This window comes from Cervus elaphus, chromosome 7 (genome assembly GCF_910594005.1).
Source record: "Cervus elaphus chromosome 7, mCerEla1.1, whole genome shotgun sequence".
Taxonomy (NCBI): Eukaryota; Metazoa; Chordata; class Mammalia; order Artiodactyla; family Cervidae; genus Cervus; species Cervus elaphus.
The window spans coordinates 49501992-49514751 of record NC_057821.1 but is presented as its reverse complement, the minus strand read 5'-3'; the positions used below and the strand labels follow the sequence as shown (position 1 = coordinate 49514751).

At 55.3% G+C, this 12760-nt stretch overlaps 1 protein-coding gene and 1 long non-coding RNA gene across 3 annotated transcripts; one reads left to right on the top strand and one right to left on the bottom strand.

The window, feature by feature from the left end:
- Positions 1–2266: 2266 nt before the first annotated feature.
- On the top strand, positions 2267–12234 carry PPP1R3G (protein phosphatase 1 regulatory subunit 3G). 2 transcript variants are annotated; one of them, XM_043908626.1, is made up of 2 exons: positions 2267–5012; positions 11928–12234. In XM_043908626.1, the coding sequence occupies exon 1, from the start codon at positions 2861–2863 to the stop codon at positions 3914–3916; it is 1056 nt and encodes a 351-aa protein (XP_043764561.1). In that variant the 5' UTR covers positions 2267–2860; the 3' UTR covers positions 3917–5012; positions 11928–12234. The 2 variants fall into 2 exon arrangements, 1 of the variants encoding a protein (XP_043764561.1); XR_006342132.1 differs by lacking the exon at positions 2267–5012 and adding an exon at positions 11697–11809.
- LOC122697645 lies at positions 5466–11118 on the bottom strand. The gene is made up of 2 exons (XR_006342133.1): positions 10784–11118; positions 5466–5752 (listed from the first exon to the last, which is right to left on the bottom strand). It is a non-coding gene; the product is annotated as an uncharacterized LOC122697645 (long non-coding RNA).
- Positions 12235–12760: the final 526 nt, after the last annotated feature.

The window sequence follows — 12760 nt, the reverse complement described above, 5'->3', positions numbered from 1 at the left end:
CCTGTCTCCAGAGTTTGGGCCCCACGTTATACAATCTCATTGGAAACGGGATGTTGGGACTGAGAGTGGGGGGTGGGAGGGTAGGGGAGAGAACTATCAATTAGACACAGTCCCTGCTCTGCAAGCAGAGATGTGCTAATTGGACATAAAACTTGGAAACAAGTCAGAACCAGCCAGGGCAGGACCTGGTAAGAGGCCATCCCAGGGAAGCAGGCAATGATGCTGTGGGTTTGCAGAAGTGAACTCCCAATGCAGGGGGCCCAGGTTAGACCCCCTTGGTCTAACACATGCCACAACGCAAGATCCCATGCACCACAACGGAGACCAGGTGCAGCTAAACAAATGAATAAAAATGCCTTCCTGTTAGGACGCTGGTCTACAAGCGGCAGAAAGCTCCACCACGCTAACTGAACCAGAAGGTTGCATGTCACTCCACGTGGGAGGTGGTCCACAAGCTCCTTGGTTCTCAGTGACAGTGGGGTCATGCCACCCACAGCTGGGGTGTCTGCGAACCGGGGTGCAATTCCTGGGGCTGCTATCAACATTTGGAGGGTGGGCCTCCGGGAAGTGAAAGCCCTTAGCTTGCAGCAGACGGTCGCAACAAAGAACTGTCGCACTCAGAATGCCAGCAGCCTTCACTAGAAACATCCCCTTAGCAGCTGGAGCACATGATGGCCTACAGGGCCCTGCGTTTCCCACGCGCGGGACTGCACCACCGCTGACCGTGGCAAGGTGGCTGGGACATCGGCGTCCATCTCCTCTGGGGAGGAAGGACACTGCCCTGGGATGCTGCCTCTCAGACGTCCACCTCACATCCTACATCGCTCACTCCTGAGCCCGTCTGGACAGGGAGGGGGTTCCTCCTGGATGAGACTGGTGCTGTTCTGGAGGGGAGAGGGATTGGCCTCCCCAGGAGGGTCCGTGTGGAGGAGAGGTGAGACAGGAACACAGGGGCCCGGTGTTGGGCAGCCAGGCCCAGGCCGCTACAGAGGTCAGAGGCTGCCTTAAGGATCCTGGAAGGGGACCCAGCCTGTGGCCACTCTTGCAGGCGCCCCCCTGCCAATGTGGCTGAAACCTTCCTTCCAGCGGCCCTCCTGTTAACCCCACTCCCCTCCCTCACCGAGGCTCCCTGGACACCCTGATGGGGTCGGAGCCACCTTCTTAGCATCTGCCACAGGGGCTGACTCTATATCTTCTCCCTTGACTTTCTGGTTAACTGTGGTCTCCTCCCAATAACAGAGCATCCCACGTTCCCACCAAAGAGTGGGACAGGACAGCTGGACCAGCCCACAGGCCCTGACAGCCAGGCCTCCTTCAGTTCCCCCTTCCTCTTGTCCCACCCTGGGGGGGTGGGTCAGGGGAGGGGGAGGGTGGGGTGGGGAGGTGGGGGAAGGGTTTGGGGTGGGGGGCGGGGCACCTGATGAAGCAGGAGCCCAGGAGGGTCTCCACAGCCTCAAAGTCTCCCAGAAGTCCTATCTGATCTTTAAGATAGTTTGTAGATTTTGTATTTCACTCCCTAGCATGTCAGCGTTTGGGGGTGCTGGTGGTTTAGTTGCTAAGTGTCCGACTCTTGTGATCCATGGACTGTAGCCCACCACGCTCCTCTGTCCATGGGATTCTCCAGGCAAGAATACTGGAGTGGGTTGCCATTTCCTTCTCCAGGGGATCTTCCCGACCCAGGGATCAAACTCAAGTCTCCTGCATTGCAGGCAGATGATTTACCAACTGAGCTATGAGGGAAGCCCTATGTCAGCGTCTAGGTAAATGTGAAAACAATCTTCCCCAAATCTTATCTTTGTACCAACAGGTGTGTCTGGGGCCTCTTTTAAGTCCCTAGTTTGAGAGACAATCAAGGCCTCCACGCTGGCGTGGGAGGCCATGAAGGAGCCTCCGCATGTTCCTGCGAGAAATACTTCGGGGCCCCACCCCGGGCCTACAGCCTGAACCCCTAGGGTGGGGCCCAGTCCTGAGCTGGCACACCCCGGCCAGGTGACAGGGACGCGAGCGATGCTTGAGAAACTCCGACCTACAGGCTGCTAAAGTTAGCCTTAAAAAGGAAACAAAGTGAAACCAACGAGAAGAGGCTCTGGTCTTCTCAGCAGCCCCCCTCCCCGGGTTCGCACCCCTCGGAAGGCCGGGACGCGCGGCGGGCCCCGCTCCAGGCGGCTGGGCAGTGACCCTGGTCCCCCTGCTCCGGGCCGAGTGCGGCGGGCGGGGAGAGGGGCGGGGCGGGACGTGCGCCCGGGCCCCGCGCGAATGGCCTCCGGAGGCGCTCGGAAGCTGCCCCCGCCCGGCCCCCGGCCCCGCGCAGTCTCCCGCCCGGACCGGGTCCGGGTCCACCCGGCGCCCGTGGGGCGATCGCGCCGGGCCGGGCCATCTTCCGAGCGCCTGGAACTTGGGGAGGAAGGAGGAGCCGATCCGCGAGGCCCGCCGCCGCCCAGCTGCCCCGCCCGCTAGTTTTCCGCAGTTTGGCGCCTCCTCGGCGGGTGCGACGGCGCACGGGAGACCGCGCCGCGACCCTCGGGAGGGTGGATCTGTTCGGACCCAAGGGGCCGACCTCGCGGTCAGAAGGACGACCGAGCTGAGCGCGGACTCATTCCGGAGCTCGGGGGACAGGACTGGAGGAGTCCTGGGACCCCGCCCGCCTGGACTCCGCGCCCCCGGGCCCGCCCCCGCCGCGGGCCGGCTCCAGCCCGTGCGGTCGCGCCCGCCCCGCGCCCTCCTCCCACCCCGCCACGGGCAGCGCCCCCGAGCTTCCAGACTGGAACTGCCTTCTCCTCCTGGACCGAGGCGGGCGCTGCGCTCTCTGCACCTCCCCAGGCGTCAAGTGTCCCGAGGACAGGTCCCGGGCCAGGGCGTCATGGAGCCCCGGGGGGTGCGGCTAAGTGCGGAGGTACCGGGATCTGCGCCCCCGGAAAAGCCCCGGGCAGCTGGGGAGCCGCCCGCCGCGGGACGGCCCCGCACGGAGGGCGGCGTGGATGGCGGCTGCGGGGCGGCGGCCCCGGGCCCCGACGCCGAGCGCGGGTCCTCGCAGGAGCCGGCCAGCCCCCGGGAGCAGGAGGCGCGGCTGGAGAGCCGCCGCCGCGCGCGCTCCTTCTCGCTGCCCGCTGACCCGATCCTGCAGGCGGCTCAGTTCCTGCAGCAGCGCCAGCCGCCTGCCCCGGGCGCGGAGGGCGGCGAGGCGGCCGAGGACGCGCCGCTCGGTCCGGGCGACTGCTGCGCCAAGTGCAAGAAGCGGGTGCAGTTCGCGGACGCGCTGGGGCTGAGCCTGGCCCGCGTGAAGCACTTCAGCGAGGCCGAGGAGCCGCAGGTGCCGCCCGCCGTGTTCTCACGCCTGCGCAGCTTCCCGGCGCGCGCCGAGGACCTGGAGCGGCTCCCGGGCCTGCTGGCCGCGGTGGTGGCCGCGCCCCCCCGCGCGCCGCCGCCGCCCCGGCTGCAGCCCCTCTTCGAGCTGCCCGGGCCGAGCGCCGCTGCCGCGCGCCTGCGGAGACAGCGCGTGTGCCTGGAGCGCGTGCAGTGCGCGGCGCCCGGCGGCGCGGAGGTGACCGGCTCGGGCCGGGTGCTGGGCTGCCCCGGGCCGCGCGTCGTGGCCGTGCGCTACACCTTCACCGAGTGGCGCTCCTTCCTGGACGTGCTGGCCGAGCTGCGGCCCGAGCCCGGGAAGCCTCTGCCGCCGGACACGCCGTCGGGGGAGCCCGGGGACGCCGAGGAGCAGGAGGAGCCCGGCGCCGAGCGCTTCCACTTCGCGCTGTCCCTGCCCCCGGGCCTGCTGCCCAAGGAAGGGGAGGACGCGGACGCGCCGGGGCTCGCAGTCCACTTCGCCATCTGCTACCGCTGCGCCCAGGGCGAGTACTGGGATAACAACGCGGGGGCCAACTACACGCTGCGCTCGGGGCGCCCGGCCGACGCGCTCTGAGCCCGCGGGGCCGGGCCGACGGCGCGCGGGGCCCAGGTAGCCGGGCATCGTCGCCCCGGGGAGAGGGAGGACCTCACTGCAAGTTCGTTGGCACCCAGACAGGTCCTGCCAGCAAGCACGGAGCCCGGGCCAAGCGCCCTGCCTTCCCTGCCGCTTTGGCCTTTGGAATTCTCGCCCCGCATCGAATGGGAAGAAATCCTCAAGATTCCGAACAGTGACTTTCTCCACGGGGAAAAAAAAAAAAAAAAAAGACTCCTGAGCGAGGCTGCAAACCCTTGGGATTTGTTTTTAGCTGTGGACGCCCCCTCAGCTCTCATGGAGAGGTGGAAGGATCGTGCCGAGGGCCGGCATGGATAGCGGGTCAGTGGGAGCCTTTGCGTCGCTGCCGTTTCTCTTAATTGAGATCTGCGAAGTATTTGCGCTCGCACACGGATATCCTGTTGAAAATTTAAGGCCACGTGCATGTCTCTTACTTGATATTTAAGCTCTTGGCAGTTTGGGAGGCCTTGGCAGTTGGGCCATCTTCAGTGGATGCTGCTGCACTTTAAAATCATCAAAGCACAGTATTTTCAGATTTCCCTTGTCCCATCTCTCCTCTCTGATTTGGAAAGGGCCTAGATTTTCCACAGTGGGCTAGAGTGTTCTTAAAAATGTTTTGTAGAAGTCGTTCTTTCCCCAGGCAGCACAAGATCCGTGGTGAGTTGAAACACCAGAGTGCTCTTCCGGCCTCGGCTATGAGCTGGTCTCTGGCCTCCAGCCCTTTTGTGCGGGCAAAGCACACGGTCGCTGTTGGACTTCTGGGCCCTCAGCAGTCAGAGAATCTGGACTCTCAGTGGCTGGACTCCATGGCAGGAGATGAGGGAGGGAAAGGGCTTTCTGTGCCTCCTGGAGCCACAGTGGGGGGTGGTGACTTGAGGATGAAGCCTGCCCACCCAGAAGATCCTGCTCTGAACCCACTGGCACCATGCACAGGCTACGACTGTGGCCCCAGTTTGGTTGGCTGATGGCCGTGGATGCCAGGATAAGGTGGCCAGGCACGACCAGGGCTGGTGAGCCTCCTGAGGACTTGACTTCTTCAGACCTCCGTCATCCCTTGGTAACCTGTCTTTCTTTGGCTTTCACGTGTTCGGGCACATGGCTAGTATAGTCAGCTCCATTTTGCAATGCTAATCTTCAGGGAGCGGTGGTTTCAGTGCTGCTCTCTAAGAACCAGGGTAGGCAACCTACAGCCCACGGGCCAGATGCAGCCTGAAGGCATTCATGTAGCTGAGAGCTAAGAATGCCTGTTACGTTTTTAAATAGTTGGAAGAATTCAAAAGAATACTATTTTTGTGACACATAAGAAGTGTACAAAATTCAAATTTCAGGGCCTGTCAGTACAGGTTTGTAGGAACACAGCCATGCACATTTACGTACATGTTATCCATGATCACTTTCCTGCTACAAGTGCAGAGCTGAGGAGGTGCAGCAGAGACCACATGGCAAACCCTGAAATATTTACTGTCTGGGCCTTTATAAAGTCTGCTCTAGAGAAGTAGTGTTTTTTTTAAACTATATGTTGAGAGTTATACTTAAAGCAGTTAAACTTTTAGTAAAAATTTGTTACTTGACATAAACCTCCTTTGGGTAAAGGTAAAACTGGTTGCATTCCTCTTGGTAATCTTGGTTGATTACAATAAACACTCAGACACCAAATGTACAATTATTCCTTTACTGGGGAGGGGAATCCATCTGCTGCTTCTAAGAAATAGCAGAGGGACTTCCCTGGTGGCCCAGTGGTTAAGAATGTAGGGAATGAGGGTTCGATCCCTGGCTGAGGAACCAAGATCCCCTATGCTGCAGGGAAAAGAAAAAAGAAGAAAAGAAATAATAGAAGGTCAAGACAGCTGCACTGTGGCACCCCTCGGAATTAACATCAAGCTACAAAAAGCTGCCAGATATTTCCATGCCTTAAAATGGGATGTCTCAAGCTATAGAAATATTTAGTTTGAACTCTGGTTTGTAAAATATCCTTTTTGACTATGGCAGTGTTTGCCAAAGGTAACTGATCATGGAAAAAATTTAAATACTGATTTATGAGTAGAAAGCCATCAGAAGTTAATGAATTACAATTTATAGTTGGAGTAAAGCAGACTAAAAAAAAAATGGTCATGTGGATGACCTAATGTGCTCATAAAAAAACTTTTTAATGATAAAGTGGCCCAGACGGAAAGAAACCGCCTGCAATGCAGGAGACCCAGGTTCCACCCCTGCTTGGGAATTTCTTCTGGAGAAAGTGAAAGTCGCTCAGTTGTGTCCGACTCTTTGCGACCCCAAGGACTGTACAGTCCATGGAATTCTCCAGGCTACAATACTGGAGTGGGCAGCCTTTCCCTTCTCCAGGGGAATCTTCCCAACCCAGGGATCAAACCCAGGTCTCCCTCATTGCAGGCAGATTCTTTACCAGCTGAGCCACAAGGGAAGCCCAAGAATACTGGAGTGGGTAGTCTATCCCTTCTCCAGGGGATCTTCCCAACCCAGGAATCGAACTGGGGTCTCCTACGTTGCAGGCGGATTCTTTACCAACTGAGCTATCAGGGAAGCCCTCTCCTTTGGGAACCCACTCCAGTGTTCTTGCCTGGAGAATCCCACGGAGAGCAGAGCCTGGCGGCCTACAGTCTATGGGGCAGCAAAGAGTTGGACACAACTGAGTGACTAACACTTTCACTTTCAAGCAACTATTAGAACTACATAATTTTTATGCTACTAAATACAAATGCAACCAAGCGTTTTTATTCACTGTCTGATATTGGGTCTGGCCCATCACTTCCTTTTTGAAAGTGCGTTTACTGCATAATAATAACACCTAGATAAATACATTTTCTATTTTTCTTATGAATACATTTTAGTTGAAAAGTATTGATAGTGTAAATAGCCTATGATACAGTTTGAAATAATAGTTCATATGGCAGCAATGCATTACTTTGGATTGTTTTAGATTATTAAATTAATTATTAAAATTAAATTAGGAGCACAATATTATGATCAAAATAGAGACCCTCTTGTCCTGTATCTTTTAAAATAGTAACCCATTAAATCTAGAATAAAATACATGAGAAATGAATTTTTAAGAGGCCATGTACAGCAAAAATTTTATTCCTATAAAAACCATTACTGATTTTCAAAATTATATTTTGGAATTCAAACAATTTTAAGATGACTTGTTTCATAATATAAAAACTTCAAACTGTTCTGTTTGGGAACTGTTTGTGCTGAGAGTTATATTTGGTAAAGTATAACTGTTAGGAAAGAAAACCTGGATTTGCTCTCCCGTCAGTCTTGGAGGTTAGCTCTTCTAAGGCTCAGGTTACAAAGACCTGTAAAATACGGTGAACAGCCCAGACTTTCTGCATGTGGTTATAGCCTTTCAAAGCTCTAGAACTGGCAATCTTCTAAATGTCAACCTTACTTTTATAAAGTGCCAACTTTTCACTGTAGATTGATAGCAAACGCTTTGCAAAGAAATGTTAGGACGTTAAAATAGCTCTTTTTTGGTTTGTTTTTGAAAAGTCTCAAAGGAAGGGGCAGTACTGATGGGCGTGAGGAAGTGTTTAAGAGTGTACTTCCCAAATCGAACGAACACACACATTTATCCCCAAAGCTAAACTCTCACAGTGCAGCTGTGACATTTTTGCCGTAATATTTATCACAACCTGTTAAGTGAGGGTCACTCTGCTTGAGAATGTCATAACTTCAACATCTCACCCAGCTCTAGTGATCAAAAACTAGAAGCTGCTCAGCTCAGCCGAGGACCCTGACTTTTACCAGAGGGACTCGAGTTTCTTCGGTTTGGGCAAGGTGGGGCCCACGGGTCAGGGGACGTTGCGTGAAGTGTGTGTCCCAGCCCAGAGCATCAGAGCGGTGCTTGGAAATGCAGCCATCTGTGCGGACAACCCTGATAACCCCCGGGTTTATGAAGCAAGGTGCCCGAGATCTAACTGAGGATCCCAGCCGAGCCCTGGGGACACCAGGCAGCTCTGTGCGGGCGGCAGGACCGCGGCCCGGGAGCCGTCCTGCAGCAGCGGGCGGTGGGCAGTGGTCATCCAGAATCCGGCTGCAGGGCCTGGGGAAGCTTCTCCCGAAACACAGGTGTGCTGTGTGTTCCCACCTGGCCACGGCCCCACCTGCTGTGCCCCTCCTGCCCTGACCGGGGGGAGGCCTTCCCAGGCGATGCTGTGGGTTTGAGCCACGCAGAGCCTGCTGCTCGTTTGATTTTTGGAGGTTTATTTTGGACTCCCGCTGTGTCACTGTAGGAGTTTCCCATCTTTCTGCTCTGGCCCAGCGGCGTTTATGTATTTTAGCATGCTCGGTTTTCTCATCCCCCCACTCAGTCGCTTGTTTCTCAGGAGCGTGTGGCTTGGAGCCATGTAGGGTGTTGTGACCATTGCCGTGTGTACGTTGTCAGGAGTGCAAGGAACAGCCTTTGGGAAGAAACGGGAGGTTTGCTCTTGTGCAACATCACGGTACTGGTGTGCGCCTTTGGCTCTCATCGCGGGACACGGGTTTGTAGGTTAAAAGGGGGCACCGTGCATGCTGTAGCTTGGCAGGCGGCCCTGACAAACAGCGGGCTGTCTGCAGTCCAGCTCTGCCCGGCCAGCCCCCGTGACGCCAGGCCTGGACTGTCTGCCAGCATGGGGGGGGTGGGTTGCTTTGCGCAGTCATAGTGGCAAGGGGCTGAGCGGAAACTGGGCCCAGCCCAGTGGCCCCCCTTTTCCTCCTGCAGGGCCATCCTGGCCTTACTGCCAGCAAGCGGGCCGGTGCCTGAAGCCCCTCCTGGGGAGGCCGGCCCTGCTTCTCCTCGGCATTGGTGATGGATGGACACACTCCACCAGGTGACCTTCTGTGTCTCCATGTCCTCCCTTCTGCTGATGAGTGGACTGTCAGGACGCAGCCCTTCATGGTCCTTTAAGCCTCCCAGGCTGGCGGCTGGACAGCTAAACACTGTAACTTTAGGCTCATTAGGACCGAAAGCCCTTTGAATCTTTTTGATGTAGTATTTGCATCCTGTAGAGTTAGTTCTTTGGCTTCGCCCTCTGTGAACAAACACATTTTTGGTAAAGAAAGAAATGACTCACCTTTGGGTTTTGGGGAGACATCTGAGATGGCAAGGATCAAGGACTCGCTGTGAAGGGGTGATAGTGAGACGTACCTGGTGGATCTAATAGAAGAGCGGAAGTCTGTGAAGTCAGGAGTTCAGAGCCATTTCAACCCAGAAATCCTTCGATACACACACATCTCTGGTAAAGCAAAGATGCTGTAGAGACACTTCCAGACATTTTGGAGAAATCAGACTTGTGTAATTACGCATCCCATTGGTATTATTGGCACTGCTCGGGTTCTCTGAAATCTGTTAACTCAAGTCATTGCCCAAGGAGAACCGGCAGCCTCCCAATGTGTCCAGAAATGGGAAACTCGGTCTGAAACTCCGAACGCAGTCTAGGTTGACAGCAGGTGTTTGGTGAACTGCGCTTGAAACATTTAACCTCCAGGTCGAAGAATTCCCGAGCACGTCCTGCAGAAGGCCTTTCTGTAAACAGCTACACGTGTTCTGTAGAACACCCACTCGAGCATGTGAGAAGGTTACGGTGGTGGGAAATCATGGTCTTTAAAGGGCCCGCCTGGCAGGGCTCGACGGTGTTTGTAGGTACAATGCCTCCCGGGACGGCTCTGGGAGAACTCCTGACATCAGGAGGCTGTTCGGATGCAGCTGAAACGGCGTTTTTTACACCCAAAGTGGGAGAAACAGGTCTCTCGTAGGAAGTTACGTTTTGTCTGATTTTTACATTACATAAAAAGAAATGTGCATTTACATTCAGAACCACTTTAAATGGCTTAGAGAATTCCATTTGTGTGTCCTTTTCAGCCTGGTTAAGGAGAATATGTTCTTTTGGAAAAAAACAAAAACAGCCCTCATTTAGATCTGTGATTCCGCTGCTTATTTTCCCATCCCCAAACGTCTGAACCAGAGGTGCTTCTGTTATGGCATTTGAAGCGCTGCTGTTTGTTTTAAAGTCATTTTTCATGACTTTCTGGGGACTTCCCTGGTGGCCCAGTTGCTCAGACTCTATGTTCCCAATGCAGGGAGCTGGGGTTCAATCCCTGGCCGGGGAACTAGATCTCACGGGCCACGACTGAAGATCCTGAGTCTCTCAGCTAAGACGTGGCCAAATCCAAAAATAAATATCTTAGAAAATTCATTTCAGTTCAGTCACTCAGTCGTGTCTGACTCTTTGCGACCCCATGAATCGCAGCATGCCAAGCCTCCCTGTCCATCACAAACTCCCGGAGTTTACTCAAACTCATGTCCATTAAGTCGGTGATGCCATCCAGCCATTTCATCCTCTGTCGTCCCCTTCTCCTCCTGCCCCCAATCCCTCCCAGCATCACGGTCTTTTTCAGTGAGTCAAATCTTCGCATGAGATTTGGCCAAAGAAGATTAACAACAACGAAAAAATGGAATTTCCGTACTGATGCGACTGCCCTGAAAGACTAGTTTTTCTGGCCAAGGAAACACCTTCAGAATGGGCTGTGAGGTCTTGGCTTCTGAGGCTGGGGGCTGCCCGGCCCTGTGTGACCTGCCAACCTGGAGCCAGGAGCCGGTGCCAGGGAGAGGACGCGTGATGTGGGGCCTGGGCCTCCCCGCCCTGAGACCCCGGCCTGGGCAGGGTGGGCTGCAGGCTGCCATGAAGACCAGGGCAGGGCCCTTGGGGCCCTGACCCGACAGCATGCAGGTGGCTCAGGAGACCCCCAGGGATGAGTTTGTTAAGCCAAGGGTTTCTAAAGCCATCGGCGCCATTCTCTGTAGGACAGACACCCGTGACCCGTTACCTGTACGTGACCGTGGAGGCTGGAGATGGGCCGGCAGCAGGTCCCAGATTCAGCGGAGGGGCTCCCTTGTGTGAGCGATGGTCTGGCTTCAGCCCGGTGTGGCTGAGTCCACGGCCACTGCAATATCACCAAACACCCACATCGTTCCTCCAGGGTCTGGAAATGCAACGCAGCTCACCCCGGGGTGTCTGGAAGCCCTGGGCTCTCAAGGGAGGCTGCTTCGGACAGCTTTGGGTCACACAGGGGTGGGGGCAGGTCTCAGGGCCCAAGACGACCATGACTGGGGTTGGGGGTGGGCGTGGGGGCACATGGAGCCTGCTCTCCGAAGCCAGAACTGTGGGGCCTGAGTGTTCCTTGTCGGCCACCCTCCCAGACAGGATATGTTTGTGTTTATATGTTAATGTTTGTGAGGAATTCTGCACAGTTCCTTCTAATGATGTGAGAGAAAGTAACCTCATTAACCTTCGTTTTGACATTTGCCTGAGAAATATGCCCGGTGGAATGTCTGGCTTGAATAACAGGTTTCTGTCAACGTGATTCTGATACTGTTTACTTAAACTCAGAACTACTGTAGTCTGAACCCAGCCCCTGTGTTTCTCCTCGATTTTTAAAAGGATGATTATATCTTTGTGGTTTGAAAATGTCGTTTCAGTTCTAAGGAATTTGTAGGAAGTCTTCTGTGGGCTGCTCTGCTGTTATGGTGATATTTCTGTATGTGCTACACTTAAAAAAAGTGCTGAACCCAAAGTCCTAATTTGAATAAAGAATGTGAAGTGATTTGGGACCTTGAAAGCCGTCACTGAGTCTGGGAACGTATTCGGGGCTCACCACTGCGGCGGGGGGCTCTGGACTTAGTGGGTCGGGGCCGTGGATGCTGTGGACATCCTGCGATACACACGCGGCCCCCAGCGCAGGGGCCCTGAGACCTCAGCGCGAGGCCAGAGAAACTGAGTCAGTAGTAGCGTCCGAGCATCGATTTCTGGGTTCTGCCAATGAGCCAAGGTTGCAGGAGATCCTGTCGCTGGGGTTAAGTTATGAGAAGTGAACCCGGGAATCCTCTGCTTTTTCTGCAAATACTTGTGAGTTTCAAATCATTTCAGATAAAACGTTAATAACAATGCTAAACTTTTTTTTTTTTTTAAAGAAAGAAAACCTGGTCCTGAGCAGCGTGTGAAGCGTTGCCAGGCGCGGTGCTAGCAGAGAAGCACGCTGGGCTGCCCGCAGGGGCCTGACGTGGGAACGACACACCCGCCCCAAGTGAGCCTGGCCGGCCGTGGACACAGCTCGGCCTCGATGTCCCTGCGCTTCCAAACACGTCCCTTTCCTACAGAGCGTGAGTTTTCACATCTGCCGGGCAGGGGCCTTATTCTTGCCTAACTACATGGTTTCGAGCTTTAAGGGAGGCTCTCTGCGGCGTGCCAAGCACACACTATTTAAAAAGGACTTTTTTTGGCCACTCTGCCTGTGGGATCTTAGTTCCCCGACCAGGGATCGATCCCACGCCCCCTGCAGTGGAAGCGCGGAGTCTAGTCAGTAAGTCAGTCGTGTCTGACTCTTTGCGACCCCATGGACTGTAGCCCCCAGGCTCCTCTGTCCATGGGATTCTCCAGGTAACAACACTGGAGCGGGTTGCCATTTCCTGCTCCAGGGGATCTTCCCAACCGACGCATCGAACCTGGGTCTCTTATGTCTCCTGCGTTGGCAGGTGGGTTCTTTGCCACTGAGCCCCCTGGGAAGCCCAGGAAGCTGCTGAAGAGCCAGGACTTCCTGCTCCGTCTCCGCTCCCACTCACGGGGTGCCTGCCTTCCCGATACGCGCTCCACCTCCCGAGCCGAGTCTTCACCCGCCCTGGGATATTCCAGCCCCAGGATCTCTCTGGGTTCCCTCTGCCCAGCCTGTTCTCTTGCTTGTGCTCCCAGGCCAGCACCGGCTGGTTTTCTGGTTGTCCTCCAGGTGTTTAGCGGGGCTCCCCAGCCA

What these genes read in the sequence shown, in the direction of transcription:
- PPP1R3G (XM_043908626.1), top strand. Translation starts at nt 2,861, where the DNA reads ATGGAGCCCCGGGGGGTGCGGCTAAGTGCGGAGGTACCGGGATCTGCG.